Source organism: Seriola lalandi, unplaced genomic scaffold (genome assembly GCF_002814215.2).
Source record: "Seriola lalandi dorsalis isolate HSWRI2012SDOR001 ecotype SW California unplaced genomic scaffold, Sedor1 jcf7180002054784, whole genome shotgun sequence".
Classification (NCBI taxonomy): Eukaryota; Metazoa; Chordata; class Actinopteri; order Carangiformes; family Carangidae; genus Seriola; species Seriola lalandi.
The window spans coordinates 1,166,070-1,180,705 of NW_019525337.1; the positions used below are offsets into that span (position 1 = coordinate 1,166,070).

General features: G+C 41.2%; 1 protein-coding gene across 1 annotated transcript in view; it reads right to left on the reverse strand.

Moving 5' to 3' along the window:
• The window catches only part of adamtsl3 (ADAMTS-like 3), a 196,309-nt gene that overhangs the window by 39,498 nt on the left and 142,175 nt on the right, over positions 1-14,636 (reverse strand). Inside the window, exons 7-13 of the mRNA XM_023425560.2 lie at positions 14,410-14,567; positions 10,698-10,809; positions 10,430-10,568; positions 9,102-9,152; positions 5,935-6,139; positions 5,353-5,500; positions 2,275-2,359 (exon numbers count right to left, since the gene is read on the reverse strand). Of these exons, the coding sequence (XP_023281328.2) occupies positions 2,275-2,359; positions 5,353-5,500; positions 5,935-6,139; positions 9,102-9,152; positions 10,430-10,568; positions 10,698-10,809; positions 14,410-14,567 (898 nt within the window). The remainder of the gene's footprint in view (positions 1-2,274; positions 2,360-5,352; positions 5,501-5,934; positions 6,140-9,101; positions 9,153-10,429; positions 10,569-10,697; positions 10,810-14,409; positions 14,568-14,636) is intronic.

Sequence of the window (14,636 nt, forward strand, 5' to 3'; positions counted from 1 at the left end):
TATCTATAAAGACAAGTACAACAAATGCTGAGGGGAATCAGCCGAAGCTGAGGTGGATGTCATTAGTTTTGCAGGTATTTGGTCATTAACAAATTATTGGGCAGATAGAGATGTTGATCTGATGATAGCACTAGGTGAAATGTCAGAGTATCACCAGTTATTGCAATTTATCCTGAGGGTAACATGAATGTCTGAACCAAGTTTCATCCCAATCTATCCAGTAGATGTTGAGATAACTGAAAACTTATCCAGCTACTGGTGCAATAGGAAAAGTAATTGACATTAATCCTCTGGGGATCATGAATATCTCTACCATATGTCATATTTCAGGGCAATCCATCCTATAGTTGGCAAAACATTTCACTCAGAACCAAAAACATCAACCTCATCGTGGCAATAGAGGGAAAGCCAAGGGATCACCAGTGTTGATGACAGTCATCCTCAGGGAACCGTGAATATCTGTACAAAATTTTGTGGAAATTCACAAAATTGGGGATGAGATATTCTAGTGTTTGATCAACTGATTGATCTACCATAGCTAGAGACATGGCAAGGCTCTGTGGAGGTAACGCTGTGGGAAGTTTTGTTATCTAGAAATATAATAACACTAATCCTAGTTTAAGTAATGTTAGGACTCTAGTACATCCAAGGTTCTGGAGACCAAATCTCTTTGTTCTACAGAAAATAAAACTCACTTCCCCACAGTTCGTCACTGTTCACACCTGGGGACGACCCTTCCCCAGAGACCTCACTGACCAGTCAGTGTTGATCAGGGTGTGACATGTGACCCCCCAGGGTGTCACCAAACAAAACCAGATCTCTCCTCTCTCTTCTCTTTTTGGCTTTCTCAGGAGAGCAGCTCCTCTCTCCTCTCGGCTCTTTAAGGAGCAACAAGGCCCCAGCCCAGGTCAGCCCTGCTACCTGGAACAAAAGCTCTCTTGCCGGCCTGCTCACAGCAGACTGCAACACTCTTCTCCTCAACAGCAGTGACCTGCTTAGAATCAGCAGCTACAACACAAGGTCAGCCAGCTGATTTTCCAAGCAACAGGAGCAACAGCAAAGTTAGCATGGAACAGCTAACTCTGTGAGAAGAACAAAGGAGAATACAGCGGAAGCCACACAGCCAGACAGGACTTTACTCCACCAGGAAGCCTCCCAACTCATTGGACTTTACAACAACACTGGAAAGGACCTTTTTCTTTTTGTTCCAAGGACTGAGTAACGTTAACTGACTGGGCCTAACCTCACCTAGCACACCTAAGCAGCAGAAGTCTTAACCTTTGTTCATGTACATGTTGGTTAATGTTTTGTTGTTATGTTTGATTAGGTTGTGGTTAGTCACACAGTTAATTGGGTACTTCTATGTTCACACACATACCTGGAGTCAATCTCAGTTCTAGAGCCTGCATGCAGCTAATCTTCCTCTAACCCGGTACCTTTAGACTATATGTCCCCACAGACACAACCCCATACACCACACATGCACACATACACCTGTATATACTAGATTAGACATTGTGTTTTACTCTGTTCTATTGTAAAAAAGAAAATGTTTTTAAGTATAACTACTGGTGTGTTTAATGTTGCACAAGGCTGAATATTGCCATCCTCTACTCAGTAGAATTCCAATCCTTCTAATATTAATATTTTCTTAACGTATGATAGCCAATGAATTGATAGACAACCGAAGCTCCAACATATGGTGCCCCGTGTCTACAGACCCAGCATTTATGGTGTCCTGTTCGTGAGGCAGAGCTCAGACCCAACAGTAATTAGATCTTGTTTTAAGACTTTTGTGGCACCTGGACATCTGGACTTGTTTGAAAAAATGTTTTTTTTTTTCTTAAAGTATATTTTTGGGGCTTTTTTATGCCTTTATTCGATAGCACACAGTAGAGAGACTGGGGGACAGCAGAGAGAGGGGGAATGACATGCAGTAAAGGGCCATCCGATGCGGGATTCGAACCAAGGCCGACTGCTGCGAGGACTGTAGGACTGTAGCCTCTACACATGGGGCGCCTGCTTAGACCACTACGCCACACAGCGCACCTGAAGAATTGTTTTTAAGTGAAAATCACTGACAGTCAAATTCCAAACCAACCAAATCTTCTTTCAAGCAAGAGAAAGCTCGTTCTTAAACATTTTTTACTTATATTTTTAAATAATACATTATAATTGACATTATTTAGAAAATCTGAGTTGTAGATACATAGAAACATGTTGAGGGAGCATTGAACTGTGTATGTGTCTAAATGTACGTGTGCATGTACTCACGTGGGGTCCTCTGTAGCAGTATGGTGTTCCTCCAGTTTATGGGCTTGTTTTAACCAGGGCACCTTGGCTTCCACTGGCAGAGATTCTAACAGAGAGACAAAAAAGGAGTTTCACAACCATTCATCCGAGGGGGTCAGTATTCAATATTGCCAATTCAGGCCCTGATCCCACCGGCAATTCAGGCCGAGATACATCAAGCACCTTAAAGTAAGAAAATAAATAAAGAACATATTAACAATGAACAATACATCATTTAACAAAACAAATATTACAACCAACAGCCATACTATCAAAGACCATAACCAGGTTCTGTCACTGTTCTGTTCATATCTTATATCACGGTACTTGTCACAAATTATTTTGGGAAAAAAACAACACATAGAAGACTGTGTGTTCTTACTTTGAAAAGCGGAAATGGTGTCGTCAGCAGTTGATCATGTGTTTTAAGAAAGTGGCCAGAGTGATACAAATGGATTTTGGTTCTGTTGGGACTCATCATTCAAGAGACAAGATGTTTCTTTGCTCCACTGGACAAAGGAACTCACACTCCACAGTTCCTCACTGTTCACACCTGGGGACGACCCTTCCCCCCACAGGGGACAGCCTTACTGGACAGCCCGTGTGGGTCAGCTTGTGACATGTGACCCCCAAGGGTGTCACCAAACAAAACCAGATCTCTTGACTCTCTTCTCTTCTTGTCTAAGTCGTCTAGCTCCTGCTCTCTCCTTTCGGCTCTTCAAAGGGCAACAAGGCCCCAGCCCAGGTCAGCCTTGCTACCTGAGAAACCAGCTGTCTTGCCGGCCTGCTACCAGCAGCCTGCAAACGCTCTTCTCCTCATCAGCAGTGACCTGCTTCGGATTAACTCAGAGTGAACCAAATTCTCTTCAGAATCAGCAGCTACGTCACAAGGCCATCTGATTTTCCAAGCAACCGGAGTCATAGCAGAGTTAGCGTGGAACAGCTAACTCTGTGAGGAGAACAAAGGAGATAACAGCAAAGCAACACAGCCAGACAGGACTTTACTCCACCAGGAAGCCTCCCAACTCACTGGACTTTAAACAACACTGGAAAGGACCTCTTTGTTTGTTCCAAGGACTGGGTAATGTTAACTGACTGGGCCTAACCTTTCCCAGCACAGCATAGCTAAGCAGCAGAAGTCTTAACTTTGTTAATGTACATGTTGATTGATGCCTTGATGTTGTAATGTTTGCTTAGGTTGTGGTCAGTCATACAGTTAATCGAGTACTCGTATGTTCACACACATAGCAGTACGTCTCAGTTCTAGAACCTGCATGAAGCTAACCTCCCCCCTCTAACCTGGTACCTTTAGATTACATGAGCTTGGCTAACAAAGAAACTCACACCTTCCCTAACAGACACACACACATACTCCTACACACACACACCAGGTGGTCTCAGTGGCCATTTTGAGTAGTTTCTTTGTTTACCGCCATCTTGTGTAGTCTTCTTTGTTCAGGTCATGTGGTCACAGTGATCACTTTGAATCGGCCATCTTGCCTTTGTTTGTGTCCCCACAGACACACACACACATACCCCTGCACACACACATACACACCTGTATATACTAGATTAGACATTGTGTTTTACTCTGCTCCATTGTAAATAAATGCCTTTAAGTATAACTACTGGTGTGTTTAATGTTGCACAAGCGTGAATATTGCCAACCTCTACTTGGTAGAATTCCAATCCTTCAACTGTAACTTACTGTTGATTTGGTAATTTGGTTATAGTTAGTAAACTCTAATTGTTAATCAGAGTTCCAGATTAATGGTAATAAATTGAGACTGAAACCATATTGGCTATTTTGCCTATTAGTTTAGGCTGGTGCCCCGAGGACTTTAATTAATTTTAAAGGTATTTGATATTAATATTTTTAATATTCATATTTTCTTAATTTATGATAGCCAATAAATTGATAGACAACCAAAATCCAACATATTTGGTGTCCAGCTCATGAGGTAGAGCTCAGACCCAACAGGTTCAGACTGGCAGAAAGTTTGTTTCAAAACTCTACGTGTTTAAAATGGAAATCCACAAGTGTAGAATTGAGATCCACAAATGCTTTTTTGCCTTACAAATACAAAATTGATTCAAAATCTGTTTAAAATATTCAAAAATACTCTCAAATGTGACATATTGGTCCTTTAAGCTATTTGTTGATAGTGATAAGAAAGTGTGTCAAATTTGCATTTACAAAGCCACAATTTCAATGTCAGTGTTGTCCCTTTCTTCTTTTTGTGAAAGTAGAATAAAAGCTAGTTCTGTGTCTCATTAATGTTTATAGTAAAGTATAGTGTGTGAGAAAGAGAGTGCACACACTTGGATCACAGCAAACAGAGTTTGGCTTGAATCTTATACAGTGAGCATTATTATTAAGGAAAAGAGCCATAATTAAGTTAATACAGTAAAGCATGTGAATGCTTTGAGCTTCTTTGTGAGAGAATTAATTAAAGAATCGAGCAACTTAATGAGTTTAGGTTGCAAGACAGATCATAAATGGAAGCCATATGATGGAAGCTGATGCAAATGAAACCTGTTGTTTTTAAAGTGAGGATGGTGACTGTCGTCATTAAGGATAGCACACACACAACCACAGCTAATAATCAAAGCAAGACTGGCAAAACGCTCTGATTCACAACTGCAGTGCGGTTCGTTCTCCTTAGAGTACACAATATATTAACACATTTTATATGTTATTTGTAGTGTAGATGATACATATGTTAACAGGCTTCTATTTCAAATTGATCTTGCGATGCCAAGTTACTTTATTGGAGTATTGGAAAAATTCAACTGCCATAAACCATATACCACATACTGATATTGATATTGATAAAAGTGCATGAGTATGGTGAAATAGTGAGGTGAACAAACTTTCATTGTATCAACTGTATATTTATACCTTATGTGCTGTATTTTACCCCCTGATCCTAATAAATTAATTCCTTTATTCAATAGGAGAATATCACAAAAGAGAACCTATGAAATATCTGTGAGCTTTTAACATCCATTATGGCTTACAATATACACACAGCTCTCCATGGGTTATTAGTGTCGTACCTCTGGGCTTGTGGCAGGCAACAGGGACTAGACAGTCTTCTTTAACGTGAGGTTTGACTGATGCTTCACAGCCTCCGATGTGCTGCCCACGATGGTCGATGCACAGAACCACGCGGTAACGCAGGCCGCGACCACATGTCACTGTGCACTGCGATGGGGTGGAAACACACACAGCTTACATCCAGTATTATACACTTTACAAGCTCGATTTGGGTTGCAACCATTATCATTATTGATGAATCAGTGTTCTCAATCTTGACTGAGCAATTCTTGTTGAACTGGACTTACAACTAAATCCACTTTGTGTTTTCTGCTTTCCTCTCCTGATAATCATATTGTCCCTGTGGGGGGTCCCAATCAGCTTTTTTTTTTTTTTTCAGTTAAATTGTTAAATTAATGATGTTCAGGATATAAAATAAAATGGAATCCAAAACCAGATGTTTGTTATTTCTGTTTGATAATTGACAAGTGATCAGTCAGGTTTTTAAATAGATGATATTGGAACAATAGAAAAATAAAAGTAAAATAGATGAGTTCAGATGAGCTCACTAGAGTAGATGTTATTAACTGATACTTACTAACCTGAGACCATTCCATTGCCACCCACTGGGGGCAGGCGAAGGCGTTGCAAATCTGTCGGGTGACAGGTCGAGGGGAGTGGGTGCACTTCCACTCCTCCACCTGGGAGAACTGTCCGTGGGTGTCCTCCTCTACACACAGCATGCTGCGATCCTGCCAGCCACCTCCACAGGACACAGAGCAGCGGGTCCAGGGACCCTGCTCCCAGCTGCACACAAAGATTGAATGATGCACATAATATTTTTTGATAACAGTACAGACATCCATCTTCATAATGTGTCCTGCTCTTTTTCTTAAACACCACATACTCTGAGCACTTTATTAGGAACACCTAATCATTATATCATTAACCAGTCAGCCAATCATGTGGCAGCAGCGCATAAAATCACACAGATACAGGTCAGGAGAAAGAGGAAAGATGGGATCTCAGTGACTGTTGGTGTCAGACGCTAGTCTGAGTGTTTCTTAAACTGCTGATCTCCTGGATTTTCACACACAACAGTCCCTACAGTCCTCCGAGAAAATAAATCAGATCAACATTATATTTGGTTAGTCTCATCTTAAGACCTTTGCAATGCTAAATTGCAAAGCTTTTGACTTTTCATTGAACAGTCTGCCTGTGGTGGCATGGCAAGTTTTGATGATTCGCCATGAAAAAAAACTTGTTTCACCTAGATGTATGAATATTGTTAGGCATATGTAACACATGGAGATCTACAAAAAAGCCCCATGGAACCATATCCTAAACCCAACCGGAAGCCATTTTGAATTCAGTGTACAATTTTGGTGCATTTTTCCCCATTTCCAGGTGTCATACTTTAATGAACTCCTCCTAGAGAATTGATAGGAACAACATCATATTTGGTCAGTCTAATATTAATGCTCTCATAATGCTAAATTGTAAAGCTTTTGAGTTTTCCTTTGGAGAACCTGCCCATTGTGAACTTTGATGATCCACCTTTTTAGAGGAAGTTGCTCTATTAGTATCGTCAAAACTGCCCTAAACTTTATATGTTTGATAAGAATTCCTGCCTGAACACATCTAAATGCCAGTTTTAATCATAGCGGGACAGGGAATATCATGTTTTACACTTTGATGTACTCCTATCAGGTTGATAGGAGGAACCTTTAAAAGGGAGTTTAAAACTCAGGAAGAGTTATGATTCATTTAAGATACATAGATACATTTAACATAAACATTTCCTTGCTTTGTGGATTGAAATAGTAGTTGCTGTATATGAATATCATTTTTACTTTGTGGATATTCTAGAAGCAAATGTGTGAGGAACTTCAGTGTCGGTAGGTTTTAAGCAGATGTATTCATGTTTTCATCTTTGATTCATTTAATGTTCATGATAATGGATCAACATGCGGATTTAAGTGAAATCATCAGTGGGATGTCTCTCACTGAATGATTTTAAAATGCATGGTGGTTAAGATGGTGTCACACTGGTGACTTTGGTTAAGTTCAAATGAGGCCATTTCCTCAATTTTTAAGCTACTAAAACCATAAACCAAATAATAATGTGCTACTATACGATAGTGTTTACTATATATATAGTAACACTATCAGCTGACAAACCAGTTAGCAGCAGCAACACTATAGTTATTTGGCATATCAGCAGAGATTAAAATCAACAGGGCATTCTGGGGAAAAGCCTTGCACCTCCTGATTTACACACATCAGTGGACTCCCTCAGCATCTGTCCCACTCGCACCGTCTAGAAGACGTGCAGGTAAACAGTATGTGCTGCAGCGTTACAGCACGGCACATCTAAAGGAAATGATGCTTATTATTGTTCTCTGCCTGTGACAGTGAGGCAGTCACATCCAATCACTCCCAACATGTCCACTGAGCCAGGAGCTGAGCTCACACAGCTGAAGACAACACAGCCAAAGACTTTCAGGAGGAAGAATTGAAAACATTCCTATACAGAGCTGGATGGCTCATCTCCCCATCGGGGAGTTGAAGTAAGACTGAGGAGGTCTGAGGCCTGATGATTGATGAGTAATGCTTCAGTTTGGCAGACACATGCTGTGGAACACAACAGAGTAACTGTGTACAAAATGAAAGGAAGACGAATTTTTCACCATGTGAAGGTAGTTGAACATTTTCAGAAGAGCAGGATCGGGCCTGTTGTTTTTTTTAACAGGCCAGACTATATTTGATTTTTTATTTCGTATTGTATTCATTTTTTTTTGGCTAATTAAGAACCGAAACAAGCAGCAAACAAAGAACTTTGATTTATCTATGAGCAGCTTCTTGAGGTGGAAACTAAACGGTTACAAATTCAATTTACTCACCGAGCAGCATCATGATTGTCTATTGAAGTCCATTTTCATTCATTTTCACTCATTTTATTTCTGCCAACTTCTGCGGAAAATATCAGGCTCCACTGTTCACCAGCTGGTTACTGACTGTGCCTGTCGGCTGTTTGTACAGGCGATTTATAAGACTAGGGGGAGACTGGGTGATGAGAGGATGAGACTGGGTGATGTGAGGGGGAGACTGGGTGATGAGAGGATGAGACTGGGTGATGAGAGGATGAGACTGGGTGATGAGAGGATGAGACTGGGTGATGAGAGGGGGAGACTGGGTGATGAGAGGGGGAGACTGGGTGATGAGAGGATGAGACTGGGTGATGAGAGGGGGAGACTAGGTGATGAGAGGATGAGACTGGGTGATGAGAGGGGGAGACTAGGTGATGAGGTGTATTGTAGTTTGACTTTGGATGTGTATGTTGGTGTCTGTTGTGCTCTGAGTTATTTTTCTGGAAGTTTTGTTGTTTGTTCATAATATAAATTGTATAATCAGGAAAAACCTTACAGTAACAACAAAACCAAAATAAAATGAAACTCTTTTGTCTGCAGGCTCGTCGGTTTTGCTACTCAGATGTATGATGTGAAACTTTGGAAAGCTGCCATGCCACTTCTTCATGTACATGAATTCCTCCAAAAAATCCTGTGTGGATTTACAGCAGCGCTCCGTCACAGGGAAGTTTAATCTCCTCTTATTTACATATTTCTTACTGTTACTTCTACATCAATAAGTTTATTCCAACCAATAGTCACAATCACAAATGTCTGAATGTTTTCTGCCCGCTCACTTCCTGTGTTAGATCCCAGCCAACACCACAAACCACTGACAGCAGTGAAGCACTGTTACTCACCGAGGCAGAGGTTGGAAGTGATCATATGGCATCACTTCTTTGAATCCATCACTACGGGAGACATACAAAAACTGTAAGTGTATGAGACTGTGATGTCAAGACAGCAGAGCATACAGTATACGATAAGTGTAAGCCCACTCAGACTGTTTCTGCTAATGAGTTTTTAATTGTTTGCTTTTTTTCTGGCAGGTATTCAAATTGTAATTATTTGGCTTGAGTTCTACCTAATCACATCCAGCAGCAATGGCAACAAACCTGTGGCACAAAAAGGACTGAACCTCTGCTACAACACAATCAATACATGTTGAACTTTTCATTTAAGACTAAATGTATGTAATGTCAAATGTTTGCTGGTCACTCTCATGCTTATGTGCAGGCTTCTTAAATGCTTTATGGTTTACTGTATGTGCTGTATGACTGTTGCAACATCTGTTTAAATGTAAATCATCTGACTTACAGCTAATAAAGTAAAGAGCGGTGGAGTTTTTATGCCTGTGCGCTACATGCTGTAGTGTTGTGTTCTGTGTGTGTGTGTGTGTGTGTGTGCTGGTCTGCCCTGTGCTCTGCCCTTTTCTCCAGCAGGTGACACAGCACAGCTGTCCTTGTTCCCCAATCAGGAGCTGGAGCACAGACGTGGAGTGAGGAGGCCCGGCCAGCACCAGAGTGGGCCATTACAAGCTGTGTGTCTGTTCTTGAAACTGATACTGATACTCATCCTATTTTGCGGTTGCTGTTAATTTGGGTTATCTTGGTTTAGTGCAGTTTTAGTTTCCAAGTGTTCCACTGTCAATTTTTTTTCATTGTGAATAAAATCCCTTATTTTTTGCCAAATCTGTTTCCCTGTTTCTTTTTTTTTTGCCTGGTTAACTATTTCATTTCTTGTTACTTCCCTCAATCCCAGGACTCTCACAGGGAATGTAACAGTTTAGGCGACGACGATGGGAGCCCCCAAACTGTTAAGTTCCCTGTGGAGAAGGGCAGAGGGCAGAGTGCTTAGTATTTGCTACATACATAAGGAACAATTATAACATCTGGCCATGAAAGTTTGTTCATGAACACTGTCTAGCAACCAGAACAAGAGAAAGCACTGAGTGAAGTGCAGCACTGCAAAACCTAGTCATTTCCAGAGTTAGCCTTTACTTTTTACTGTATGAATCATCAGAGGATGAACTGATTGATGTTAGGGGTTTTTCAGGGGGTTGTCCCACCTCTAGCACTGGGAACGGCAGACTCCAGCTCCCCAACATCCTAATTTACAGAGTGGATGGAGTGGTTAAATGTTGGTTTTTGTGACATCACTGACTAAAATAATTTATAATGATATATACCCCTCTTTGCAGGGGTCCATGTTGCACTCCTTGAGCTTGGGTGTGGGTTTTGTGTTCTCAGGGTAGCTGTTACAGTGGTGCTCAGGCAGGATCTGGTTGGATCGGATGTCTGTGCATTCTGCAGAGTTGAGCTGATAGCCTGGGGGAGGGAAATAGACACAGATATACAACAGCTGAGGATCAAAATAATCTAAACAACGTTGAATCATTATTCAAACATGCAGAGGCCTGTTTAGAGTTACTATGAGCTGACTGATGATCAGCTCACCTCCTCCACAGGTAACAGAGCAGGGGAAGAAGTCAGTCTCTCTCCACTGGTACCTGACTGGCTGGTAGAACAGAAACTGGATGACTGTGTCCTTAAGGCCTCCGTACTTCATCTGGACAACATGTACAGCATTATGTTAAATAGGTTAGGGTAGGGGAGAGGAGATTAGAGTGCAGAGGCAAGCAGAGGAAATTAGAACATAGGTGAGCTCAGTAACATAGAGGATCCCACAGAAAAGAATCAAGAACATGCAAGTGAATAGATGGAGCTAAGAGGATGCTTGGGCACCTGCTGTCTGGCCCCCTAGAGAGAAAGTGCCCTTTTTAAAAATATATAAATATATTCTGAACTAAAAAGAACAGTCCCACCACACCACAGCAGCTTTGTTGTTTTATTGCCTCAATAGCTGGTTAGCCAGTGTAATATGTTAGCCAGCTAATGTTAGCCCACTCTCTCGCTCTCTGTGCAGGCTAATGGAAACAGTAACACAGTTTTGCTTGTCGGCTTCTAACTGAATAACCATCATCCTACTGGATTGTTGTAGGGTTTGCTCATAGACCTTCATCAGTGACCACCTACAGACAGCCCCTCCCTCTGCACAGCAGGTACATGGTTATGTGAAATGAACAGTTTGTCTACATCTTTGTCACCATCAGCTCATTTTCTATAGTTATTGTGTGTGTGTCCTGCCTGTGTGTCTGTGGACAGATTCTGTCGGCAATAGTGTCACAACCTGGAAGATACAGTCCCAAAACATCACAGGTGTGTAGTTGACATCAAAAAGGCCCGGTTCAAAGGTGGGTGTGGTCCTCACCACGTTGATGCGTGCTACTGGTGTGATCCCACTGCAGGATGGTTTGTAGTGTTGGTGGAGTTTTAAGTTTTCAGGTTGATACAAGAGGCAGAAGCTATTCGTCAGTCTCCAGAGGCGGAGGCTCAGCTGACAGGCAGCTGCTGCAGTTAGGATAAACCTGAGACTCCAAACACATCTCTCTCTCTCTCTCTCTCCAATCAGTGATGATAACATTTTGTCTGCTGGCCTACTTTAGGATGGACTGAATCTCATAGGTCTTTGTTTATTTTAATTATTCATTTTATGAGCCTATTTAATTATTTGGAAAAATCACCTGCTGTGGATTTCCTGCACGTCCCTGATCAAGATGACAGGATTTTGAAAGAATTTTTTAAGTTTGTGTTGGAACCAGTACTGAGTCCCATTATCTACTCAGTCTGTCTTCTACAGGTTCACTGTTCTCTGGTGGTGATTACAAACCTCAAGAGGTTACAAGACAGAAATGACCTGAGAATCAATGTTAAGTCGTGGTCAACATCAGCCTGAAATGTCTGGTTGACAATTTTCAGTCTTTCACTAAGTTTTATAGCAAATGAAAGACTTTGAGCTTCTTCCCTCATAGGGGAGGAAGCTGCCTCAGATAGTCAGGTTTCTTTTGATGATGTAATTGACCTAGAAGTCATTCACCACAACCTCACAGCTCTGCAGGATTTAGGCTTATCAACCACTAGAGCTACTGAATATGCCTGATATGCACCAACCATGTTTACCACCAAATCAAGTGTACGTGTCATTTGGTCGTCTGTGTCATAACCCAGCGAATGTTTCAGTGTTGTGGTTGTCTGGCTGAAGCCCATAATTGACTTACACTTTTTATACCTTGGTGGTTTTCAACTATATATTGGATCTTAAGTCATCAGAGAAAAAAAGCTGAGTAAATGTTAGACAGCTCAGCTCCCAGCTGCTGGAGAGGTCCTGTCCTGTGTCTGCTGAAGACCACCGGTGAATCACTGATTTTTAACTTTAACTTTTTAACTGAAATTCTATTCAGTGTTTTACTGGTTTTAACCCCCTGGTCTGTTTGTTGTGAAGGGGAGGACACCTCTGTGGATTATTCAGCTCCAGGTCAAAACCTCCTGAACCACTGAGACTGAAGGAATCCAAACCAGGAGAAACTGATGGTAATGGTGGTGAAGACAACAACTCCCATGATGCCACACTATTTCACAATGTCACCAGGTGCTGTCTTTTATTATTATTTTGTTTTAGAGACCCCTAGAGGCAGAAGTTACACACTGCGTGTTTGTGTCTGAGCAACAATAACTTTGATCAGAGGAAACTAAAGAGTAAAAGTTATGAGTATAACAGTTCCGGTCCAACACTGCAGCAGCATCAAGACTTACAGCTGTACATTTCTTCCCTCCAGCACACAAGACAGTACCAGAAACTGCTATTACATCAGTAAGTCTCAAATCCTGTTGGCAGCTGTTACATGATTGTCAGCTGTAAAGGTTGTGCACAGACAATATATGATCCGTCTCTGAAGTGTTTCGGTTGTACCCACATATAGCCAATGTATAATCACCACTAGAGAATCGTGAAGCTGTCAAAGACAGACTCTGGATACTGGGAGTCAGTGCTTTTGGTCCAACATAAACTGGACAAATGTTTTTCCATCTACAAACCAGATCACACTGCAGGAAATCAAGGATTTAGACAACACTCCTCAAACTGTATCAATTACATCTAATTACCCATGTCAACACTAATACACACCTGCTGACAGTATAACAAACTGTAGAGGCCACTTCTGTTTTTAGAGTAAAAACTGTCAGATGGGAATAAAATACAATAACTGCATTAGTTAGGCTGAATGTTAGGACACAATGACATTGATTCCATGTTAAAGGATGAGGTTGGTGTTATTCTATTTTTGTCTTAGAGACTGTCCTCCTGTAAAAAATGTCCCAAAGCCCATTGAACAAATTTTGGTAAGGCACCAAACCTGGCAACCTAACTGTGGTCACAAGTCTCCAGGAAACTACACACAGTCACTGCACCCGACATTTTGTACACCAAGAAAGAGTTGAAGAAAATAATCATTCATACATTCCAAAATACTGAACTATTTATCGAAAAGGCTCAGTAATTCCCCAAAACAGCTGGATACTGTAGTCACAACTCCAACGAAAGAGAATAGAGCATTTGTAGGGGACTATTTTCAGCAGTAGCTTTGCTGCTCTAGTGAGTATTTCTGGCAACAGGACTGTGTCTGTGGGACTGATTCAAAACAAGGAACAGTTTGTGTTCATGGTAATGACCAACCATTTCACTCAGTGCAACAGTGTGGCTCATTAATGTGTTTTAAACAGTTTGGACAACAAAGGAGCCCTATATGGAACACAGGAGTAAGTATGATATGTCAGGCTTATATACACAGTAGGATCCATTAATTATTGGTTTGGGACTGCTCATGGGATTTGTTGATAAGAATAAAATCTAGAGAATCCCCAGACTTAGAAATAGTGTGGTGACATATAGAACTGTGACACTATTATTGGTCACAATGCTGAAGTCATTGCAAAATGCTTTTATCTTTGCAAGATGGCTGACTGTGTCAAGGCTCTGTTAAGCTTAAGTGTTTGTCTTTGCTATGGTTACAACATACAGAGAAACAACACCACTAGGATTTAAAGATTTATTTCTATTAAGATTTAGCAGGCCTCTCCAGCAGTTACACTTACAGTGCCGCTTGCATCAACCTCACAATCTCATTAAAAACCATCTGCACTGATAAATATTATGCAACAGCTTGATTTAGCTATTAAGTATCTCTTGTATCTATAATAAAATATGTATCAGAAGCCAAAACTCCTAAGGCTTTTATGCTATAATCCTAGGCCTGTTATCCTGTTTCACCTTGATAATGTAATCAGCGTTGAGTGGGCCATGTGTCCTGAGTGTCTGCCTGTCTGTCCCCCTTTGAAAGTCCAGGGAGGTGTTTCCTATTACATAGGAGCCTGTAGCCACCAGACTCATCTCCTCCTTCCTTCCCTGAAGAGAGATGGCTTCGATGGCTGAGGGAGAGATGGAGCAAGAAGGACATTTATCAATGTACAGTAACTTTCAATATTAACTCCATATTT